Source organism: Panthera uncia, assembly GCF_023721935.1.
Source record: "Panthera uncia isolate 11264 chromosome A1 unlocalized genomic scaffold, Puncia_PCG_1.0 HiC_scaffold_17, whole genome shotgun sequence".
Classification (NCBI taxonomy): domain Eukaryota; kingdom Metazoa; phylum Chordata; class Mammalia; order Carnivora; family Felidae; genus Panthera; species Panthera uncia.
This window is the reverse complement of record NW_026057577.1, coordinates 8,755,719-8,778,637: the sequence shown is the minus strand read 5'-3', so window position 1 is coordinate 8,778,637 and position 22,919 is coordinate 8,755,719. Positions and strand designations below refer to the sequence as shown.

The following is a 22,919-nucleotide window of genomic DNA, read 5'->3' as shown; positions in this document are numbered from 1 at the left end:
ACGTGGTTGAAGAATGAATCAGAGAAGTGGAAGACTGGTCAGAGGAAACAATCCAGAAAGAAGTATGGAGAGACAAAAAAAGGATGGAAAAAAAACAGAAGAAAAGGTTACAGATATGGAACCTACAGCAAGAAGGCCTCACATACATCTAGTTTCAGTCCCAGAGGAAAAGAAGAAAGAGAGAGCAGAATAGAGGCAATGTTTGAAAAGATGATGGTTGAGAATTTTCCAGAATGGGTACAAGATATCAATCTATAGATTTAAGAATTCAAACGGATCCCAAGTAATCTCACGATCCGTGAGATCCCACCCTGCATCTGGCTCTGCGCTCACAGTGAGGAGCCTGCTTGGGATTCTCTCTCTCTCTCTCTCTGCCCCTCCCCTGCTCATGCTCTCTCTCTCTCTCTCTCTCCAAAAATAAATAAATCAACATTTATACAAAATGGATCCCAAGCAGAGTAAATAAAAAGAAATCCATACCTTGACCCATCATGGTTGAAAATGTAGAAAATCCAAGACAAAGAGAATAGGAAAAGCATCCAGAGGAAAATGATAGCTAATAGTGCTGGTCATTTACCTCTTGTGTCTCAGGTCACAGCTACAATCTGTTGTGTGGTGCTGGGCTAGGGTCTGCGAATGGCATTTCCCAGGCCCCCTTGTCAGATGACCTCCTGTTTGGTTCTGCCAGTGGGAGGCACTAAGGGAGATTAGCCGGCAGGGGAAGGGGATTCCTTCCTGTCTCTACTTCCTGCTGGCTTTACTTCACTGGCATCCAGCTCCTTTCAACACTCCCAGCACTAGCCACACCAACCCCCCTTGCAGGTCATAGCCCAAGCCATCAGGGTCCCTCTTCTGGGGGTCCCCAGAAGGGCTTCCTTCTCCAAGACTCTAAGTGCTGTTAACCCTGCCCCTTCCCTCTTCTCTTCCCAGGTCCAGGGGTAGAAACTATAAACCGGGGCAACCTCAGTACCCTCTTTTGCTCTTTGGGTCTTCCAAAATCTGTGCAATCCACTTTGTGTATTATTTCCCCTTTGTTTGAAAAAACTAGCATGGTTTACGTTTTCCTGAGTGGACCCTAAGGGATCCAGAACTCTCTAAAGGAGACATAGAGAACATGGTAGATAGCATCTTTGTTGTCAATTATTTGCCACCAATCCCTATGGGAAGCTAGTATGTTTCCACCCTGGTGACATCAGGCTTTGTCCGGTGACCTGCAAGGGTAATGACACGTGAGGGTAAGTAATGCCTGTTGCTACTTTTCAGTAAAGGCTTTAAGAGCCATCACATGATTTTGCCATGGCTCTTTTCCCTCCATGCCAGGAGCCAAGCATGTCCCAGGGAGGAGCTGCCGCTGACACCACAGGGCATGGAAAGTGAGCCAAAAATAAACCTTTGTTGTTGCAAGCCAAGGAGATGTAGGGGGATGTTTGTTACTGCAGCACACGCTAGCGAAACCTGCCTGCTTCACACAATTTGACTGCATCTCACTCCTTAACAGCAAACATGGGAGCCAGCAGACGGTTAACCAATAGCTTCAAAGTACTACAAGAAAATTACTGGGGCACCTGGGTGGCTCAGTCAGTTAAGCACCCAACTCTTCCTTTTGGCTCAGGTCATGATCTCACGGTTCATGAGTTTGAGCCCTGCATCGGGCTCTGTGCTGACAGTGCAGAGACTGCTTGGGATTCTCTCTCTCCCTCCCTCTCTCTGCACCTCCCCTGCATGCTCTCTCTCTCTCTCAAATAAATAAACTTAAAATTTTTTTAAAAGAAAATTACCGCCAACTTAGAATTCTATACTCAGAGAAACTATCCTTCAAGAAGAGACACCAGAAAGACATTATCAGACAAAACCTGGGGGATATGCCATCAGCAGACCACTGCACATTAAAAGAATCTAAAAACAATTTTTTTTGTTTGTTTTGCAGAGAGAAAATGATTGAGAAGGAAGATCATGGGCACAGGAAGGAATGAAGGACAAAAAACACAGCAAATATGCGGGTCAATCGAGCTGAAGACTGACCATATGAAAGAACAGTGGTAAATAAATACAGTGTGCAGTGCTTGGCTGGATCCTGGACCAGAAAGGGGTGTGAGTGGAAAATCTGGTTGAACCCAAATGAAGCCTGCAGTTTATATTCCTGCACCACTGTTAACCTCTCTGCTGTCATCATTGTGTTGTGGTTATGTATGATGGTTTTACTTATTTATTTACTTATTTACTTATTTATTTATTTATTTTTGAGAGAGAGAGAGAGAGAGAGAGAGAGAGACAGAGTATGAGAGGGGGAGGGGCAGAGAGAGACACACAGAATCCAAAGCAGGTTCCAGCCTCTGAGCTGTCAGCACAGTGCCCGATGTGGGGCTCAAACCCACAGACTGCGAGATCATGACCTGAGCTGAAGTCAGATGCTTAACCAACTGAGCCACCTAGGAGCCCCTTATGTGTGATGTTAACACAGGGAGAGGCTCAGTCAAGGATATCAATGAACTTCACTATTTTTGCAACTTTTCTCTACATCTAAAACTACGTCCAAATAAAACAGAATCATCGGGGTCTGTATTGCCGGGTGGTGACCTCTGCCCAATCCTGCTTCCTCCCCTTTTCTTTCATAGATGTTCCAGCCCATAAATTCCTGTGCTCCAAACCCCACCTCAGTGTCTGCTTCCCAAAGGATGGACCCACAACAAGCTGTTCATTAGGTTGTGTGACCTTCCCACTGGCTCATCAGGTGAACTAACCCCACCAGCCTGGAAAGCCCCCTGGGGCTGGCAGCTGTATGCAGAATAAGAGGCAGGTACAGGGAGTGACCCCCACGATGTCCACACCGCACAGGGCATGACCTGCCAAGGGCATGATAAACACGTGCCTGGAGGACCTTGCCAACCACGTGAAGGTCTGTGTGTGGCCTGGATCTCCAAGGTGGTGGAGCTGGTGGGAGGAGAGCTGCTGCCCAGGTAGGTTCGGTCGGAGGGTGGGGTGGGGGCGTAGCAGCGCCAGGCAGGTGAGGGTGTGTAGGAGCCTGTCTGACTCTCCTGGGTGGGGCTGGGTAAATGTTTGGGTACATGGCTCTGTGAGGCGGGCCTGCCTCGGGTTGGGGCTGGAAGCCAGATGGGCAGGCTGTGTCGGGCACATGTACTCAGCAGGCTGAGGAAGCAGGAGAGTAGGAGCAAAGGAAAATCTCTGCCTCAGCAGAAGACAGTGCTGGTGTTCAGCAGGGAGACAGGGAGACAGTGCTGATGTTCAGACTTCCAAGGTCGGGGGCGCTTCATGTAGCAAGGCCCAGGGCAGCGACGGCTGTGCCCCAGGCTTAGCTGACCAGCTGGACATGGGTAGCTGGGAGGGCGCATGAGGGGCTCACTGGGCGGGGCACCTGGGCAGCTCAGTAGGTTAAGCATCCGACTTCGGCTCAGGTCATGATCTCGAGGTTCGTGGGTTCAAGCCCCGCGTCAGGCCCTGTGCTGACAGCTCAGAGCCTGGAGCCTGCTTTGGATTCTGTGCCTCTCTCTCTCTCTCTGCCCCTCCTCCCTCAAAAATAAATAAAACATTTAAAAAAACATTGAAACAGTGCACACTGGCATCTTAGCCAATTTCTCCACAGACACATGAATCCCACAGGTGACAAAAGGTCACTTCTCTTCCTGGCCTTTCCTTCAGGGGAGAGCTTCCATTCTCTCTCAGGAGAGCAGTGTTGGTGGGCAGGGGGCCCAGCAGAGAGGACCATCTGTGGAAGGCCATGCCTGGCGGACCCCAGGGAGTCTGAACCCTTCAGCTTCGTCTTTGGCCATTGTACCTGAGCAACCACACACCCTTAAAATAAATGGCAGTTACAATTTAAAATGTGTGTCCACACTGAAATACTGCTGGATGAAATACCATAATGTCCGGACTTTGCTTTCATGTAACCTGTGAGCGGGGGTGGGGCCGGGGCGTGGAGGGAATGTTTATATGGAGATGAATAAAACCCTAAAGCAGGGTGATGAAGACCTGGGAGGGTTTTTATTCTCCTCTATGGGCCTTTGTGCATATTTGGAAATTTCTGTAATTAAGCTTTAAAAGTAATCTGGATGAAGTCCTTGCTCAAAACGAAATGACTGGCCCCTACTAGTGTCTTTTAGGTAACCCTGGAACGTAAGGATCCAAGTTCACTTCAGTGTACAACTTTTTTTCTTTCTTTTGTTTTATTAAATTGCTTTTTAGAAAGAGAGCGTGAGCAGGAGCAAGGGGCAGAGGGAGAGAGAGGGAGACACAGAATCTGAAGCAGCTCCAGGCCCTGAGCTGTCAGCATAGAGCCCGACACCGGGCTCAAACCCACAGACCCTGAGACCATGACCTGAGCCGAAGTTGGACACTCAACCAACTGAGCCACCCAGGAGCCCCTTTCTTGTGCTTTTTGAGTGTAGCTGACACACAATGTTGCATCAGTTTCAGGTGTACAGCATAGTGACCTGACTTTTTTTCTTCCTTCATGAATTTTGTAAATTGTGGTAAAATACATCTAACGTGTAATTTACTGTCTTAACCATTTGCAAGCGTGCAGTTCAGTGGTGTTAAAGCACATTCACGCGGTTGTGCGACCGATTTCTAGAATCTCTTCATCTGGTCAATGCACGGTTTTGCAGTGACTTCCCCAGACTTCTTGCAATTTCCCCCCCCACCCCCTTTCCCACCCATAAATCCCTTGGACAGAGGGACTGGAGGCCAGGTCTCCCAAATTCCAGAGCAAGGTGCCCTGTTAACCATCTGGGCGGCAGATGTAGGGCCAGGCCAGCTGGCCGGTGACCAGCCGGTGGGCCAGTTGGGTCGCCTGGACTTCCGGCGGTGTTGGCACTGCCGTCCTGGTTGGCTCCTGCAGGTCTGAGCTCTCTGCCCCAGGGCAGGCCCCTGAGCAAGTCCTGGCAGCTGTCAGTTTCCACCCTACCCTGCAGGCTGGAGCTGCCCCGGTCATTGGGGGGTGGGGTGGGGGGGGGGGCAGAAGGGATGAACCGAGGCCCCTCCCTGGCACGGGTGACTCAGGAAGGGCAGTCCTGGGCCCGGGAGTCCACCTTCACCCCAGGGTGTGGGGCACTCTCCCCGGGGCACGGTGTCAGGGCCCTACTGCCTCGATCCCGCCAGCCATGATGCCCCGCCATGACACAGATCTCCTGGAAGGGCTGGCAGCAGCTGGAACGGGCCCCTACCAGCCAGCCTGCTCTCTGCGAGGTATGAAATCCACAGGCTACCTCTCCAGAAACGCCCCGCTCTCTTCCCTCCTCCCTCGGGCCAGGGCCTGGCTCTGCTCCAAGGGGACCAGAGAGGATGAGAGAAGGCAAGGAGTGAAGGGCAGGTGGGGCACACACCGCTGTCAAGCCCTTCCTTCACAGTGGTGCCATTTCATCCTCCAGGCGGCTCTGCGTGTTCACACGAGGAAACTGAGGCTCAGAGGGCACCAGGAAGTTACAGACTGGGGATTAGCGCCAGGCCTGCCTCTCTTCCTCCTTCTCCTGGTGAGAAAGAAGCGATACAGTGGCTTTTTGGCAGATGGTGTGTTGGAGCTGAACACGGCCAACTGTCAGGCCCTGGAGGAGGTCCTGGGGGTCTATTCATAGACCAGAGACCAGTCGCTGTGCATTCAGGGCTTACTGTCTCCAGAAGGTGACAGACAGAAGAACCACAAACGCTGTACTGCCGCAGGGATGGAAGATGGGGGCAGTAACCTTGCCTTGGACGTGGGGCGAGGGACACAGCAGGTGCCATTAATGGGTGCTCCTAAGGACCAGCCCTAACAGATGAGGACACTGAGGCGGTTCCCAGTGCAGAGGTGCACAAGACAGGGGCAGAGGCCAGGCCCGAGGGGGGCATGGGACTAGTCCTAAAGCTGGGATGCCACCTTTCAAGAACACGAGGTTGAGGACAGAATGTGTGGACTGGAATGCACCCTCTGGGGCAGAGTGGGCGACAGCTGGGAGCCTGAGCATGGGCATAACTGCTGCAATAGTCAAGGAGAAAGGTGACGAGGCCAGAGGTGGCAGGCAGAGAGAAGGGGACAGTCCCTAGTCACCATGGGTAGGCTCCGGGATTTAAAAAAAATTTTTTTTTTAAGTTTTTTAATTTATTTTGAGAGAGACAGAGACAGTGCGAATGGGGGACGGGCAGACAGAGAGGGGGACAGAGATAACCCCAAGCAGCCTCTGCGCTCCTAGCACAGAGCTGGATGCAGGGTTCAAACCCACGAAGCCACGAGATCATGACCTGAGCAGAAACCAAGAGTCGGATGCTCAATCTACTGAGCCACCCAGGCGCCCCTAGGCTCTGGGATTTTGAAGTCCTGGCCACTCTCAGGCAGCAAGGATGCACCTACTCTCTAGCCCAGGGAGACAGATCAGAGACATCGAGAGTGCATGCTGGGTGGGGACACCACGTGGTGTCCCTGGCCACTTGAAGACAGGCCCCATGAAGCACTTTGTCCTTCTGACAAACTTGCCTCCTTTCCGCATCAGGAGAAGTGGAGACAGATAAACTAACATTTACAGATGGCCACCATCTGCCAGGAACTGTGTCGAGTGCTTCACATTACTTCACACGATCTCCTTTTCAAGGTGAGAAAACTGACGTGCAAAGAGAGAAATTAACCTGGTCCCAGGTCAGCCGATTCAGGAAGTGGGTGCAGCCAGGGAGCTTGCTTCCCTTCCCCTGGCCTGGTGCCCAAAGTGCCGCACCCCTTGGCATCACTGTGGCTGAACACAGTAAGCCCCATGTCTAGGAGGCAAGATACCCAGCTTCCAGGCCCAGCTCTGCCAGGAACCAGCTCTGATATGCGTTCTGGGGGAGTTTTTCCATCAGAGGAGGTTGGGCTGAAGGTACCCCAGGGTTCAACGTAATGCTCTACGGTTTATGCCCTAAGGTTCATGTTTGTGAATGTGCACAGGAAGGCATGAGGGTAGAGGGCACGGTGCATATGGAGGTGGACAAGGAGGAACTTTCTGGATTGGGACCAAAGCTGCCTCTCCCTTGGGGCAGTGGGTCCCCTCTGCCCTGTACTGCCCATCCAGGGGATCAGGACAAACTCAAAGGGCTCAGAGAAACCAGGCAGGAAGGAGCCCCTGCTGGCCCACCCCCCGGGGGGGGGGGGGGGGGGGGGGGGGGGGGTGATGTCCTTATCAGCCTGGAGTCTAGACCTATGCAGGAAGTGGGAGACAGATAGCCAGGCTGGAGGGGGCATGGTCAATTTTGTTTCTTTCTTTTTCTTAGCTTATTTTTTTATTTACTTTGAGAGAGAGAGAGCGAGCTGGGGAAGGGGGGAGAGAGAGAGAGAAAGAGAGAGAGAGAGAGAATATCCCAAGCAGGCTACACACTGCCAGTGCAGAGCCCAATGCAGGGCTCGAACTCATGAATCATGAGATCATGACCTGAGATGAAATTTAGAGTCAGACCCTTAACCGACTCAGCCACCCAGGCACCTCAATTTTGTTTCTCTAACAAGAGTTCTGTTAGAGGGATAGAGCCAGGCTGCTCTCTGCCCCTGCTCCAGCCCCCCTGCATTCTGCACCCAGTCCAGTTCAGTGAAGTGGTTCCAGCTCCCTATGCAGCAACCAAGGTACCCCCCAGCCTCTGCTCTGCTCCCCTCCATTGTGCAGCCACTTTCCCAGGATTCCATTCAGCCAGGACCCTCCTGCCCTTCTCCCCTCCCCTCTCCTCCCTGTGTTTAACATCTCTAGGCTCCAGAGTATTTTCTGATTTCTTTCCCTCCTGTTGGGATGTTCCAAAATACTGAACACCCTTCCTCTCCCACCTCCCTCTGGCAGCCTGGTACAGAGAAAGAACATTGGACTTGGGGTGGGGGAGTGGTCAGAAGATCTTGGATAAGGTGCTGTGTTTTTTGTTTTTAATTAATTTACTTTTGAGATTAAGAGAGAGAGCACGCGAGCGGAAGAGGGGCAGAGAGAGGGGGGACAGAGGATCCGAAGCAGGCTCCGTGCTGACAGCAGAGAGTGCAATGCCAGGCTCGAACTCACAAACCATGAGATCATGAACTAAGCCGAAGTTGGACGTTTAACCTACTGAGCCACCGGGGCACCCCTATAGGCTCTTGACAATGGTGAGCACCCTCCTCCCTGGAAATGCCTCCCACCGTTCAAGTACCACCTCAAAAGCGATTTCCCCAGTGAGGCCTTTCCACAGGTCCCCAAAACGGTAAAGTGTGTCCTTGTGCTAAATTTTTATCTGTCCCAGTGAGTAACCCTACCAGACTGGGGGCTCCTCAAGAGCTAATACCCAAAGTAGCAGTGATGCGTTTTCTTAGAGATGAATCCTCTTAAATTTGGCACCCCCATTGTTAGTAAACGGGTAAGGACAGCACAGAATCTAAGGGATTGCAAACTGGTGACCCATGAGCCAAGTCTGATCCACGGGTGACATGCTTTCTTTTCTTAATTGTGGTTAAATTCACACAACGTCAAATTAACCATTTTAAAGTGTCCAATTCAATGGCATTTAGTACACTCACGATGTTGTGCAACCACCACCTCTCATGTTCCAAAACATTTCCTCATCCGAAAAGGAAACTTCATGCGCGTTAAGCGTCACTCATTTCTCCCTCCCTACAGCCTCTGGCACCAATCTGCTTTGTGTCTCTAGGGATTTACCTACTTCATACAAGTGGAATGATACCACAGGGGGCCTTCTGTGCCTGGTTTATTACACTTAGCATAATTTTTTGGAGGTTTTTCCATGCTGTAACAGGTATCAGAAGTTCATTCCTTTTTATGGTTGAATATTATTCCATGGCATTGATATACCACAATGTGTTCGTCCATTCATCAGTTGATGGGCAATGGACTGTGTCCACCTTTGGCTATTGTGAAGAGTCCCGCTATGACCATTGGTGTACAAATACTTAAGTCCCTATTTTCAAATTCTTTGGGGTATACACCTTGAAGTGGAATTGATGGGTCATTCGAGGACTCTGCTGAGCTTTTTGAGGAAGACACCTGCTTTAATTTTTTGAGTCTGAATGCCTTTAGGTGTTCATCTCTGTCTCTGTCTCCACCTCCTCTACTGTCCTACACCCATTTGACTCAACATCGTCTGGCCCCTGAAGGCATCTGAATCTGCTGCCCCTGTAAGACTCTGGCGGCAAAACAAAAAGAAGAGAGAGAGAGAGAGAGAAGAAAAGAAAAAAGGAAAGAAAAGAAAAGAGAAGAGAAGAAAAGAAAAGAAAAGAAAAAAATCTTAGCGCCCAATTCAGTCGCTAACGAGCCGGAGACCTTGGGGTCAATCTCTCCAGCTCTCGGAGTACCTTTTGCTCAACCTCAAAACGGGTAACAATGCTTACCTAAGAGGAGGCGGCGAGGATCTGGGAGTTGATGGACGGAACGCGCCTCTTCTGAAGCTGCCGAGTTCTGGAAACGAAGAGGAACGGGCGAGGCCGGGAGGAGGAGGAGGGGGGCTGGCTGGACGCCCTCCGGGGACGTCGGCTCCGCCGGGGCTGCCGACCCGCCGGGAATCCGCGCGGCGCGGGGCGCAGCCGGCAGGGGGCTCGGGCGGCTCCGGCGCGCGGCGGCTGGGCGGCGCGGCGAGCCCGGGCGGGGCTCAGGTTGGCTCGCGGTGGGCGGGGGTTGCCCCCCGTCCCCGCCCCCCACATCCGGGGGCCCGGCCGGGCTCTGGGCTGGCGGCGCGCCGGTGAGTCAGGCCGGGTTTTCCCTCCGCCTCTGGGGCAGGCTAGCGAGCGCCGCGGAGCGCGTCCCTCCCTTGCCAATCCGGCTCCGGCGCCCGCCCGCCCGGTCGGCTGGCCGCGTTTTCCAGGCGCCTGCCGCCTGGTCGCTCCGGCCCGGCTCGCATTCTCGCCTGGAGCCGACGCTTGGAGAGAGGGTTCGAATCCGCGCGAGGGAACTGTCGCGCGCTAGGGGCGCGGAGCGGCGCCAGCATGGTGAGTGGGACGCGGCGGGGGCCGGGGACTGGGCTCGGGGGTGGGGCCGGCCGCCGAGATCTCGCTTTCCGGGCGACCTTGGCCAAACCGCAGCCCTTCGCCCGCGAGGTGCCCGTCTGAGAAGTGGGCGGGGGTGGCAGGGTGCGGTGTGCGTTTCCAGACACTGAAGCACAGAGGCGCGGGACCAGGGACCGACCGCGAAGCTCCTCTGGAGGGGCCGGCGGCAGGTTACGCTGCTCTCCGCAACCCCTGCAAATGTGCTCTCTCGGACCCCTGAGCCGCGCCTGGGGTGGGGCAGGCGCCCTTGGCGCGGGAGTCTGACCTGGGCTTCGGCCACCCAGCTCGGCCGCTCCGGGCAGGCCTCAGGGAGGAGGCAGCAACAGACGTCCCCTCTGGCCCCCCCAGGTAGCTCGCCGAACCTCCCGCAGTTCTGCGGAGCCCACGCCTCCGTCACAGCCTTCGGGGTCTGGGGGAGGGAATTTTGTGGGGATGCCAACATCGTCTGCTCCCCACGAGACCCCTCTCCCGTCCCCTCCGGGACACCCCCTTCCTGCTCCGGTCCCCTTCTCTGTAAGGGCGGCAGCTGCCAGCTGCTAGGGATCCCGACCTATGGGGACGCTACCAGTTCTTGGCGGCGGGAGCACCTGCCCAGTCTGGCCACAGCCTTTGGCAAAAGCGAGGACCAGCCTGGGGCCAGGCCCACGTCAAGTCCCTGGCTGTGTCGAGAAAGAGTACTGCGACCGGTTGCCTCCCACCCCGCACCCAGTCCCCTAGTACAGATTGGGGCTCTCCTTGTTTGCATCTGCGGCTTAGCCCGGCTGACCTGCAACCTTGACCCTCCGTGCCCTCTCCCTGCCCAGCCAAGAAGGGAGTGGAGGCAGGAGGCCACTCTGGGCCCAGTGATCAGCCTCCTCCAGGGCCCTCCTGGGCAGGGCTCCTCTGCTGGCTGGCTGAGTGTGGGTGTACATGTGCAAGACTGTGAATGAATGTGGCCAGCTTGCTCCCGCCTCTAGAATCAGTAGCTTCCAGGGCTCAGAGTCCCCATGCGGCAGTGTTTCCACTATTCCTCTTTGACCAGGGGCGGGCTGGAAGAATTCTATGCTGAGGAGACTGGAGTCCAAACCTACCTGGTTGCAGATGCCCTTGAGAGAGGCAGGTGTGGGGGGCTGGCCCGACACACATACACAGTAGTGTGTGTCTGTGAAGGGCAGCTGGTGACCTCTGGCTGGGACAGCAGGAGAGAGGGCCTTGCCCAGGGTTTTGGAATTGTTCATCATTGTGGGATGTTGGGCAGCTGGCTTCTAGGCCTTTCTGGGCCTCAGGTTCCTTGCCTAACCCCAACTAGGCTGTTGTGGAGATGAGCGCAGATGATGAAATGAAAGGCTCAGAAAAACTGTAGAGTGGTGTATGCCTCTGTGACTCTCTGGTGATACTCAGACACACTCCTTTGTGGTTAGATGCCGAGCTTTACCTCTTCAGGTGTCACAGTGTAACTAGGGTATGCCAGCCTCTTCTGTCGCCCCCGCCCTCCCCCCGCCCCCTTACCCACTGCCCCTCTTTTGGAACTGGGACATTCCAGTCCAATTCTTCAGGGGCAGCTGCAGACACTCCCTCTAGCAAAGCTGATCCCCCCCAGCAGGTGGTGGGACCTTCCCCTGGGGCCTGGGCTCTGGAGGGGCTAGCCACAGCCAAGGCGGGACTCTGGAGCTTCCTGCCCACATGCTCTGGGATGTCCCACGCTGGAGGAGACTCACGATGGGGTCAGGATGGGCTTCTAAACCTGAGGAGCTGGCGTACTTTCTCCAGGGCAGCTGAAAATGTCCTCAGACATGTGCTTTTACTTCCTGGGCCTCAGTTTCCTCTTCTGAAGAAGATCTCAATATTCCCCACCTTTGGGTGTTGTGAGGCTGTGGTAAGCCATGTGGGGCTGACTAACGGATGCTGGGATGCTTCTCTGCGTGCTCTGTCTCTGTTTCATGGCCAGCATGGTTCCCGAGCCTCATGTTCCTGTCACCACCAAGGGTTGATCCAAAAGAGATGCCCCTGTCTGCCCAGGGCTTTCAATGCTCCTGGCTAATCTTGGGCCCAGGGGTTGGGAACAGGAACTAAAGGGTCCTGTTGAGGCCAGCTGGGGCCTGTGCAGAATATGGCTTAGCCCAAACCTAGCCACCAGGGTGGTGGTGGTGGGGTTTCATCTCTGTGCAGAGCTCTGAGCCCCAGGGTGTGTACTGAGCTCTTGGCAGGGAAGCCCTTGGAGACACTTGGAGGAGGCCCTGGTTTTTGCTCTGATGTTCCCATGGGGGCTGCAAGGCTCTTGCTGTCTCTCTCTCCCTCCAATACCGCTCTCCCACCCCCACCCCCGCCACACACACACACACACATCCTCTCCAGCCCAGCCTGCACAGCTGCCCTGGCCTGACCAGGCCATTCCCTGGGCCTCCAAGCAACGGGGAAGGAATGTGTGTGTGTTGGGAGGGGAGGCGGGATGGACCCCTGTAGGAAAAGGGACTGTCCCAGACTGAGACCTGGGCAGGGTAGAACCTCCTAAAAGCCAGGGGCCTCAGCCTCTCTGGGAGAGCTGATAATACAGCCAGAGAAGTTACCTAGGAGGGGCGAAGGGTGGAGGGCGAGGGCATTAGGGAAAGACAAAAGGAAGGGGCTGTGTGTGCCCCCTTCATCCAGCTCCACAGCTCTTTCTAACTGCTCAAGTCACACGTGGAGAGAAGCCCCTTACCACACACACCCTCATACCCTCTGCATCTAGCCTGGGGGCTGGGAGGACGAGTGGGTCTTCATGCTAGAGTAATGCTAGACCATTCCTGTGTGTGTGTGTGTGTGTGTGTGTGTGTGTGTGTGTGTGTCCCAGAGGATGCTCATTGCCGCAAAGGTGACCTTGTGCATGACTGTGTCTGCTGTTGGATGTGACTGTCTGTGCTGTGTCCTGTCACATAGGAACCACCGTGCTACTGGTTTCAGTGACTAGACTGCAGTTTGTATGTGGGGTATGCGCTCTAGTGGCCCATGGCTGCCTCTGGCTCAAGGACTCTCCCCCTTGACCCTGAGACCATTTGTAGGGAACATGAGGTGCTAGTTGTCTCTTCCTGAAACAGGAACTAAGGATCTGCCCAGGGGAAGGTGAAGTGGTGTGTGTTTGGGGCTAGATGGGCATATTCAGCACCACTGCCACCTCCCCCCCCCCCCACCATGCTTGCACTGGGCTTATAGTTCATGAGACCTTTCACCTCCATTGTTTCTGTGACAAAAACCCAAAGGGAAGGCCAGGGCAGGCAGTCTTTCCCCACTTCAGAGATGGGGAAGCTGAGGCATGGCAAAGGGCGATGAGATAGTGTCCAGGGTCCCCATGGAGGGGCAGTGTGAGGACAGGGCTGGAGACCAGGTTCTTTGCTGTCTGCCTCCCTGAGAAGCAGTGACAAGAGTGAAGTGTGCTCATGGTAAGGAGGTGTCAGATTGGGAGGCAGGATACTTTGTGTTTTATTTATTTCTGAAAGAGTGCAAGTGGGGGAGGGGCAGAGAGAGAGAGGGACAGAGGATCTGAAGCCAGCTCTGCGCTGACAGCAGCGAGCTCAATGTGGAGCTTGAACTCAGAAACCACAAGATCATGACCTGAGCCAAAGGTGGACGCTCAACTGACTGAGCCACACAGGCACCCCAGGGATACTTCAATTCTAACTCTTTGGGCTGTGAATGCCATCCTGGGCCCCCACTAAACATTCAACAGCATCCTGCTGGGATCACAGGCATCTCAGCCTGACCAGCTCTGTGACCTTGGGCAAGCCACTTCACCTGCAGGAGCCCCAGTGCCCTGGACAACGGCTATCTCACGGGACTCCGTAAGATCACTCCTTTGCAGGGCTGTGTCTCTGTAGGTGGCCAGCACCTCTGATTCCTTAAGTGGATGAGTCCTCTGGCCCTGTGAGCCCTGTGACATCCTCAGAGGTTATTAGATGGAGGCAGGGCCATGCCCCCCCTCCGTCTCCCAGAGAGCTTTGTCTTCCACAAACACAAAACCTGGAAATGGTTGAGGAAGATGGAGCCTCCTAACGACCATTGTTTGAGGTGGGAGTGGGTGTCCCGGAAGCATATTGGGTGGGTGGGGGGTGCTCAGCCACCACATGCCTGCTGGGTGTCTGTATGTAGATGGGAGCAGCCGCTTGGGGGCCAGAGGCAGAGACGGTGGTGTTCACTCATTCAGCAGGTCCTTTCTGAGTATGGACCATGTGCCGGGCCCTGGGCTGGATAGGGGGGGGGATCCAGTGGGGTGGTAGGGCCAGGCCAGGGGTGGGGGGTCTCAGCCCAGATGGGAACTGGGTCCATAACCTGGTCTCTGGGCCGCCTGCCAGGGAGGTCGTCTGAGCAGCTGAGCTCATCTTCAACCAGCCTGTGTTGACCCTGCCTGGCTAGGGGCCAGGCCCTGAACTAGACTCTTTAGTCCTGTTATCTCAGCCCATCCTCCCAGCATCTCTGAGTGATAAGACTTGCCATGACCATTGTCTGCATGAGGAAGCTAGGGCCTACGTGTAATTGGCCCCACCCTGGGTCAAGATTTGGATCCCCCCACGCACCTGGTGGTGGTCTTTGGAGTGGCAGCATATGCAGGGGCTGGCGGGGGCTCCCGCTGGCCATTCCCCCTGCCTCCCCCCACTGCCCCTATGACTATGTGAACACCTGTTCCGGAAACTGTGGCCATTGTTACCATCATCCTTCCTCCCCTCGGGCCCTTCCTGTTTGTATCCCTCCCACTACAAACCCCCAACCCCACCCATGCCAGCTGCTTCCCTTGGGGAACTCTGACCCACTGCAGGAAGAGGGGCTCAACTGGGTTTTCCCACTCCCCAGAGAAAAAGAAGGAATGGAGAATCATAAGCCACTGGCCCCGGTTCCCTGTACCCTCTGCCCACCCCACCCCCCAGATTGGGTGAGGAGCCTGGTAGGAGAGTGAACAGGGTCAGAGTTGGACAGAGCCTGAGTCCACAGCTGGCCCAGTCCTGGGAGGGGCCCCATCCTGCCGCTTTGGGGCCGTTCCCCTATGTCCCCCTCATCACACCGGCCCTTATAGCTGGAGCTGGGGCACCAGGCAGATGACTTCGGGGCCTTTTCTCTTGCCATCCTAGGAGTCCTGTCCTGGGTTTTCTTTCCGGGACCCATATCTGCCTCCTGGGCCTGGGCCAGGCAGGTGGCTGACATAGGCAAAGAGCAACTGGTTTTAGAGTATCGGAGAGGTTGGGCAGCAAGTGCCCACCTGCCTCTGACGGAGCCTCCCAATCCCCAGAAACAGCTGCCTGTGCTCTGCTGAAAGTTCATGGCCACAGCCCTGGGCCCTGCTGGCATTGCCATGGGCAGCGTGGGCAGCCTGTTGGAACGGCAGGACTTGTCCCCGGAAGAGCTACGGGCAGCGCTTGCAGGGCCCCGGGGTTCCCGCCAGCCTGATGGGCTCCTCCGGAAGGGCCTGGGCCAGCGTGAGCTCCTCAGCTACCTGCACCTCCCCAAGAAGGACAGCAAGACGGCCAAGCGTGCCCCTCGGAACGAGAGTGCTGACTACACCACCCTCTACTACCGGGAGCATCCTCGAGCTGGTGACTTCAGCAAGACTTCACTGCCCGAGCGGGGTCGCTTTGACAAGGTGCATCTCTGCCCACTTCCCTTCCCCAGTGTTGGTAGGGATGGGGAGCTCAGGGTCTCCTCAGAGATGCTCTGATGGGGCTGGGACATGAAAATCCTGCTGTAGGCTGTCCTGAGGCTTTGGTCTTTGGTCACCGGTCACTGCCTCTGTGGGACACACACCCCAGGTTCTCAGAGAGGATCCTGGGGGCTGTGGGAGCGTTAGAGGGCAGAGGTGAGGTCAGCCCAGGGCCTCAAAGCTGCCCTTTCTTCCTGGCAGTGCCGCATTCGCCCATCGGTGTTCAAGCCCGTGGCGGGCGCTGGGAAAGGCTTCCTGTCCATGCAGAGCCTGGCAGCCCACAAGGGCCAGAAGCTGTGGCGCAGCAATGGCAGCCTGCACACATTGGCCTGCCACCCACCCCTGAGCCCAGGGCCCCGGACCAGCCAGGCACAGGCCCGGGCCCAGCTGTTGCATGCGCTCAGCCTGGACGAGGGCGGCCCCGAGCCCGAGCCCAGCCTGTCTGACTCCTCCAGCGGGGGCAGCTTTGGCCGCAGTCCTGGCACTGGTCCTGGCCCCTTCAGCTCCTCTTTGGGCCACATTAACCACCTTGGGGGCTCCCTGGACCGGGCCTCCCGGGTCCCCAAGGAGGCTGGGCCACTGGCAATGCTGAGCTGCCTGCCCGAGCCACCGCCCCCCTATGAGTTCTCCTGCCCCACCGCCGAGGAGGTGGTGGCCCTGCTTCCCGACACCTGTGAAGATCTCAAGAGAGGCCTCGGTGATGAGGATGGCTCCAACCCTTTCACACAGGTGAGGGCTCCCCCTGTTCTGGGGTCCTGTTCTGTCCCTTGGCATTGGAGTACAGGACACACAGAAGGGTCCCCAGCCAGTTCACTTACGTAGCTCTGGGCATAAGAGAGTAAGGAAGATGGAGTTGATTCGGTTCCCCAGCCCCCATGTGATGGGAATGTCATGTCACTGGTGGCCCTTGCTGGGAGTTGGGTGGAAGGGAGGAAGAGAGACTCCCTGGGCAGTCTTGGCAGGCACTTCACCTCCAGTTGCAGCTGGAGTGTTGTGGAGGGGCTGGCAGTTGGTGTTCAGGAGCAAGGGGGGGTTGGGTGGTCCGTGTGTGGGATATCCCCGCATGGCAGGCGCCTCGTCCCCTTGGCAGGTGCTGGAAGAGCGCCAGCGGCTGTGGCTGTCCGAGCTGAAGCGCCTGTATGTGGAGAGGCTGCACGAGGTGGCTCAGAAGGCAGAGCGCAGTGAGCGCAACCTCCAGCTCCAGCTGTTCATGGCCCAGCAGGAGCAGCGGCGGCTGCGCAAAGAGCTCCGGGCACAGCAGGGCCTGGGCCCCGAGCCTCGGCCCCCCGGTGCCCTCCCGGATGCTGACCCTAACACCCGACCAGAGGAAGAAGCCCGATGGGAGGTGAGAAATTGGGCATACAGAAACTTTTTATGTCCTCTTTGCCACCTGTGGGGTCCCACCCTCTGCTGGCCCCTGGTCTTACCCACTTTGTTTGGCTCTTGCCCATCCTGTGCCCCACCCCTCCCCGCCCAGGTGTGCCAGAAGACAGCGGAGATTAGCCTCTTGAAGCAGCAGCTGCGGGAGGCTCAGGCCGAGCTGGCGCAGAAGCTGGCCGAGATCTTCAGCCTCAAGACGCAACTTCGGGGCAGCCGGGCGCAGGCGCAGGCCCAGGACGCAGAGCTGGCCCAGCTGCGCGAGGCCGTGCGGAGCCTGCAGGAGCAGGGCTCTCGGGAGGAAGCCCAGGGCAGCTGTGAGACCGACGACTGCAAGAGCAGGGGGCTGCTGGGGGAGGCGGGTGGCAGCAGCGAGGCCGCAGGTGGTGCCGAGCAGCTGCGGGCCCAGCTGGTGCAGGAGCGGCTCCGCGCCCAGGAGCAGGCACTGTGCTTTGAGCGGGAGCGGCGGACGTGGCAGGAGGAGAAGGAAAGGGTGCTGCGCTACCAGCGGGAGATCCAAGGAGGCTACCTGGACATGTACCGCCGCAACCAGGCGCTGGAACAAGAGCTGCGGGCACTGCGGGAGCCCCCAGCACCCTGGAGTCCTCGGCTGGAGTCCTCCAAGATCTGAAGCCAGGGGGTGAGCGGGCTGCAGAAGCACGGCCAGAAAGCGGCTTGGACGAGCCCGCGCTGAGAGGGCTGGCTCCTTCCTTACATTGGTTGGGGGCAGGAGCTGCTGAGGCCAGCCAGGAGTGGGGAGGCCCACCGAGAGGAGGGGTCCAGCGCTGCTGTGGGCTGGATAGGGTGCCCTCCTGGCAGAGGAGCACCTCGGCAAGGCCCCGCCCTGCTCCCTGGAGTAGATGTGGCCCAGAGAAGGAGGCTGGGGGACCAAGGGCCCCGTGATGCAGAAGGGCAGGCGTGAAGGAGGGAGGCTGGGATGGGGACGTTGGCCTCCCTCAGAATAAAACCACATTTTCTACAAGGAGGCCCTGGGTGATACACTGGGCCTGTCCCTGGCCTGGGTCTAGAGGATTGTGGATGGTTGGGGGTGGGGGCCCTTTACCTTGGCTGTATGTAGCTCCTTCCATGGTCATGGTCGGTGGGAGGCCGTGCCATGTGCCTGTGTGCACAGCTGCTGGGCATGTGTGTTGGGGAGTGGAGGAATCCATGCCCCAGCACCACACGGTTCCTTAGCTGCCGTGTGGGCTGAAATTCCTTTCTCAGCACCAGTGGGATTTTTCGGAAGGAACAATGCCAGAGAACCCAGAAAAACAAAAGGGCAAGTCAACCAAGGCATTGCTAGAACATGAAACATTCTCTTGGTAGGAAGTCTGGACTGTGGTACCCAGCCCCCTGCTGGGTTGGGGCCGGCCTAAGACAGCTTCCCCTGGAGCACCCAAAGGCTCCAGTAGGGCCCTGCCCCTCCCAGAACCCACCTCCCATCTTTCTGTCTGGCTGTGGTGCACCCCTCCCCCCCACACAGGGATGGGAGGCCCTGGGAAGGTAGAGGAGACAAAATTTGTGGGTGGGTTACTTGGTGAAGGGCCTGTACCGCAGCAGGGAACGTGGCCATTTTCCTGTAGACAGTGGAAGGCCCTGGGGTATTTTTTAGCAGGGGTGAGATGTGATCTGATTTGTATTTTGGAAAGATCTGTCCTGAGAGGAAGGAGCCCTCCACTCCCAGCCCTGCGCCGGGCTCTCTGACCCTTGGGCTCAGCCCCCTAAAGCCCACTCTGACCCATAGCCTCTCAGCAGTCAGGCTTCCCCTTTGGGTTTTTGCTCCCTCCTGGGTGCATGGCCTGGAACACAGACCCAGGCTGGCATGCAGGCAGCCCTTCCCCACTCCCTGCAGTAAAGATCAGTATCCATATGTCATGCATTGAGCACTTCCTATCTGTTAGGCCTTCAGGGCTTGGGGGCTCAGGGTTGAATTAGATGTGCTTCCCGCTCCAGGGGAGCCAGTGCACAGACCTCTTCTCCTCCCAGTGCCTGCCCTGATGGGGCAGCAGCATCCTCTGGTATGTTCTCTGCAAAAACCCCAGGTTGCTCCCTTCCACCATGATCCCCCCTTCCCAGGCCATGCCTGGCAGCCTGTCAGGCCCCAGCATGTGGGTCCTGGTGGTAAGTGGATTCGCTATGTAGGGGCACCTATGGGGCTATGGAGTATGAGCTGATGTGCCCCACCTTTTTAGGGTGGGGAATGGGGTGTGTGTGTTGTCTTCTGTGGGGATGGTGTGTTTATGGCTGTGTAAGTGGCAGGTGTGTAAAGCTGTCTTGTGGGTGGTGGGTGTGTCTGGGGGTGTGTTTGGGGCCCCTGGGTTGGAGGCCAGGAGGGCTGCTTCCTGGCCGCTCCCTTCTGCCCCATTTCTTTCCACCAGTCCCTGCCCCACTTGTCTCTGGCCAGGCTTGAGTAGAGCCTGTGGCCAGGACAGACCCCTGTGTCTGGGTCCTCTGCCTGGGGAGGGAAACAGAGAGCACTCAACTTAGGCAGGCTGGTCTCCCACAGGCCTTGGAACCCATTTCACAGACTTCTCCAAACCGAGATCTCTGGGCCAGTGACCTTCCAGAAGCCCCCTCTCCCCAGCAGAGCTAGGTGCTGACCTGAAGCCTGGGTCACTCCCTCCCCACAACCCAGAACTGGGCAGAACTGCCCAGGTGCCCCACAGTGGCTGGGGTCTACCTTTCGGTGAACCATCTCTGCAGGACAGCTCCCCACCCAGCAATTAGAGAGCTGGGCTGGCCAGTACAGCCGGCGGGGAGTGGGTGGGCGGTACCAAAACTTGGCAGCTGTGCCAGAAACCAGGGCCAGACCCAGATGCAGGGGGAGGGCACGAGAGAGCTGAAGCTGGGGTGGCTCAGAGGGAACCGGATCCCTGTTAGCTCATCCCTGCTGGGCAAACCAGTTCCCTGGTCCCCAAGCCAGCTGGGTGGCGCTGGGACCAGCTGATCACAGGTGCCACTGCAGTGGCTACTGCTTCGGAACCCTCCCTCCTGAGCCTGGTGGACCCCTTAGCTCACCAGGTGCCCAGAGGTCCCCCTGCCCTGGCAGACTAGGCCCAAGCAGCCAATTCTCCAGAACTGAGGCCAGCTGCCCACACTGGGCTCCATGCCCCTGGGCCCTTCTGTTCTCAGCTCAGCTAGTGTCACCTCTTCCAGTCACTCCCTGAGCCCCTCAGCCTATCACTTAAGGCCTCTGACAGCCTGGCCTCCACAGAGTCCCTGATAGTGGTTGCCCTTTCTGACCCCATCATTCCCTCACAGCACCTCTGAGCCCTCATCCTCCAGGCAGAGTCTCCTCACAGTCCCCAGATCTTGTTTCCTCAGGAAAGTCTGCCCTGAACTCCTGCCCTGCCCTGCCTGGGCAGCGCCCCCCGTCCCTGTGCCCACAGTCCACTACTTCTGCTGACATTTTGGTCTCTCCACTGGGCTGTGGGCATTGCCAGGCAGGACTGTGTCTTCTGTTTTTATCCCCAGAGACTGCTCTGGCTCCAGCCCAGAAGGCACTGGAGGGCTTTGGACTCAAGAGGAACCAGACCTCTCCCTGGCTGTCATGGGTTCAAGCTAGGGGTGGAGTGGAGTAGGTGGGGAAGTCTCTGGCTCTTGAGTGTTCATTCACCATTCCCGGGCACCTGGGCCAAGCACTGGGGCTGCAGAGCCAGTCCCCATTCACTGCCTGGGGAGGTACTGCACACCTCCCTCAGGGCCAGGCCTGGTTCTCAGATGAGGAAGCCACAGTGGCCAACGCCCCTGCCCCCATGACCTTTCCCTGTGGGTGGGGGAGGGAAACAGCACACACATCTGTCCATGGTAGTGACCGGGCCAAAAGCGTGCAGACCTCTACATCACAGTGGCCAGTCAACGGCGCATGGAGAAGCAAATTTCTCAGACTGGGTATATCTATAGGTATCAGGGAGCCTTTTTCCAGAGAGGACACATGCCCCATGGTGACAATTCAGATTGCATAACTCCCCACCCTAGTAGGTGGGTTTTAGCTCTATCAGATTCGGAGAAGAAAAGGAAATGTGCTATTTCTTACAACAAAGCAAAAGTGAAATATGTCATGAAAGGTAAGGCGTAAGTACTGTGGAGTTCGGGCTGGCTCACTTTTCACTGCAGGTGATGAGGGGTGTGTATTTGACCATATTTTGGTCAGGCACTTTTCTGACCTCTCTTTGTGCCTGACCTTGGCAGGTGTCTCTTTATATGGTCCGGTTCTGGCAAGATTTCTGCTTAGTTTAGCCAAACTCCCCCTTTGTCCATATCTGACTATGTTCCTCATGTAATCTTCCACCAACCCCCTCAGGCGACGGCTGGCCTGCCCTCAGCAAGACTCCTGTGAGGTGCATTTAGCCAGAATCTGCTTCCAGACCCCCAAGGTTTCCTCTCAGTAATTTTTCATCCACTGACCCCTACCCGCTCCTTGGCTGTAAATTCTACTTTTCCTTGCTGTATTTGAAGTTGAGCCCACTCTCTCTGCCCTACTACAAAACTCCACATTGCAGTAGCCTCTCTTGAATAAAGTTTTCCTTACCAAACTGATGAGTGTCATGAGTAATTTTTTTTTTTTTTTCTTCAGCAAGATAAACTTCTCTGAGGAAGGGAAGTTGGGAGGATTTCCTCAGGAGCAGGGTGGGACGAGAGTGTCCAGGATTGGCCTGGCATTGGACACAGAGAGGTGTGGGGCAGGTCCAAGGGAGGGTCCTGTCTAGAAGGGTTTGAAGGGAGGCAGGGCAGCCCCTAGACCGCCTGGTAAGTTGGCACAGGAAGACTTCACCTGTGGCTGTGGGTGGGTCCCTCAGGCAGCCAAGGGGGAGGGCCGGAACTGGGACTAGCTTTTCCTGTGTGTTGTCATTCAGGACCACACTCGGAAGGGCCCTACACTTGGTGCAATGGTCTCCTGTTGCCATCTTGAACTTTTTTTTTTCCTTGAGAGAGAGACAGAGTGCGAGCCGGGGAGGAGCAGAGAGAGAGGGAGACAGAATCTGAAGCAGGCTCCATGCTCTGAGCTGTCAGCACAGAGCCCGACATGGGGCTTGAACTCCCAGACCGTGAGATCATGACCTGAACTGAAGCCTGACGCCCAACCGACTGAGCCACCCAGGCACCCTGCCATCTTGAAATTATAATGATGTTTGAACAAGGAGCCTTACATTTTCATTTTGCTCCAGAGCCTACAGATGAAGCAGCTGCTTTTGGCCTGAACCAAAGCCTGACAAGGAGGGGCAGGAAGAGAGAGAAGGCGCAGGAGACTGGTTGGGTGCCACCTGGAGGGTGGAAGAAGAGACAGGGCCTGAGCAGGCAACTTGAGCTCCACAGGTTGAGGCCTGATGCTCTACAGAGGTTCCACAGAGGGCAGGCAGGATCTGCATTACCTGTTATTGCCCTCACCCCAGCTATCAGGGGAGACTCCATCTTTTCCTAGCCTGGCCTTCCAGGGCTTATTCTGAGAAGTGAGGAAGGCTGTATTTTCAGAAGAACATGCCAGGGATTGTCTTATCCAAGAACTTTTTCTCTTTTTCTTTAAAAAAAAAAAAAAAATGTTTACCTATTTAAAGAGAGAAAGAGCACAAGTGAGAGAGAGCATGAGAACGAGTCGGGTGGAGGGGCAGAGAGAGAGAGAAAGAGAATCCCAAGCAGGCTCCTCATGGAGCCCAATGTGGGGCTCAATCCCACAAACCAAGAGATCATGACCTGAGCCCAAATCAAGAGTCAGATGCTTAACCGACTAAGCTACCCAGGCATCCCCCGCCCCCGCTTTTTGTTTAGAGTTTTATCTAGCGTGCTCTTTGTGTATCTGGTCCCGCTCCCCTCCAGCATTTTTAAGGTATAATTTACATAGAGGAAAATGCTTCATTTTTAGAGTATAGCTTTAATTTATTACTTATTAAAAATTTGTAATGTTTATTTCTGAGAGAGTGAGAGCAAGCAGGGGAGGGG

At 56.1% G+C, this 22,919-nt stretch overlaps 1 protein-coding gene across 1 annotated transcript; it reads left to right on the top strand.

Annotated features, from left to right (window-relative positions):
* The first annotated feature begins 9,664 nt into the window (after window positions 1–9,664).
* Window positions 9,665–21,517, top strand: N4BP3 (NEDD4 binding protein 3). The gene is made up of 5 exons (XM_049649041.1): window positions 9,665–9,907; window positions 15,198–15,548; window positions 15,807–16,334; window positions 16,696–16,950; window positions 17,083–21,517. Exons 2-5 carry the CDS (start codon window positions 15,228–15,230, stop codon window positions 17,611–17,613), a joined length of 1,635 nt encoding a protein of 544 aa, XP_049504998.1. The 5' UTR covers window positions 9,665–9,907; window positions 15,198–15,227; the 3' UTR covers window positions 17,614–21,517.
* Window positions 21,518–22,919: the final 1,402 nt, after the last annotated feature.

What these genes read in the sequence shown, in the direction of transcription:
- N4BP3 (XM_049649041.1), top strand. Translation starts at nt 15,228, where the DNA reads ATGGCCACAGCCCTGGGCCCTGCTGGCATTGCCATGGGCAGCGTGGGC. An exon ending in AGCGGGGTCGCTTTGACAAG is followed by an intron (nt 15,549 to 15,806) that starts GTGCATCTCTGC and finishes TCTTCCTGGCAG; the next exon opens with TGCCGCATTCGCCCATCGGT. An exon ending in AGGAAGAAGCCCGATGGGAG is followed by an intron (nt 16,951 to 17,082) that starts GTGAGAAATTGG and finishes CTCCCCGCCCAG; the next exon opens with GTGTGCCAGAAGACAGCGGA.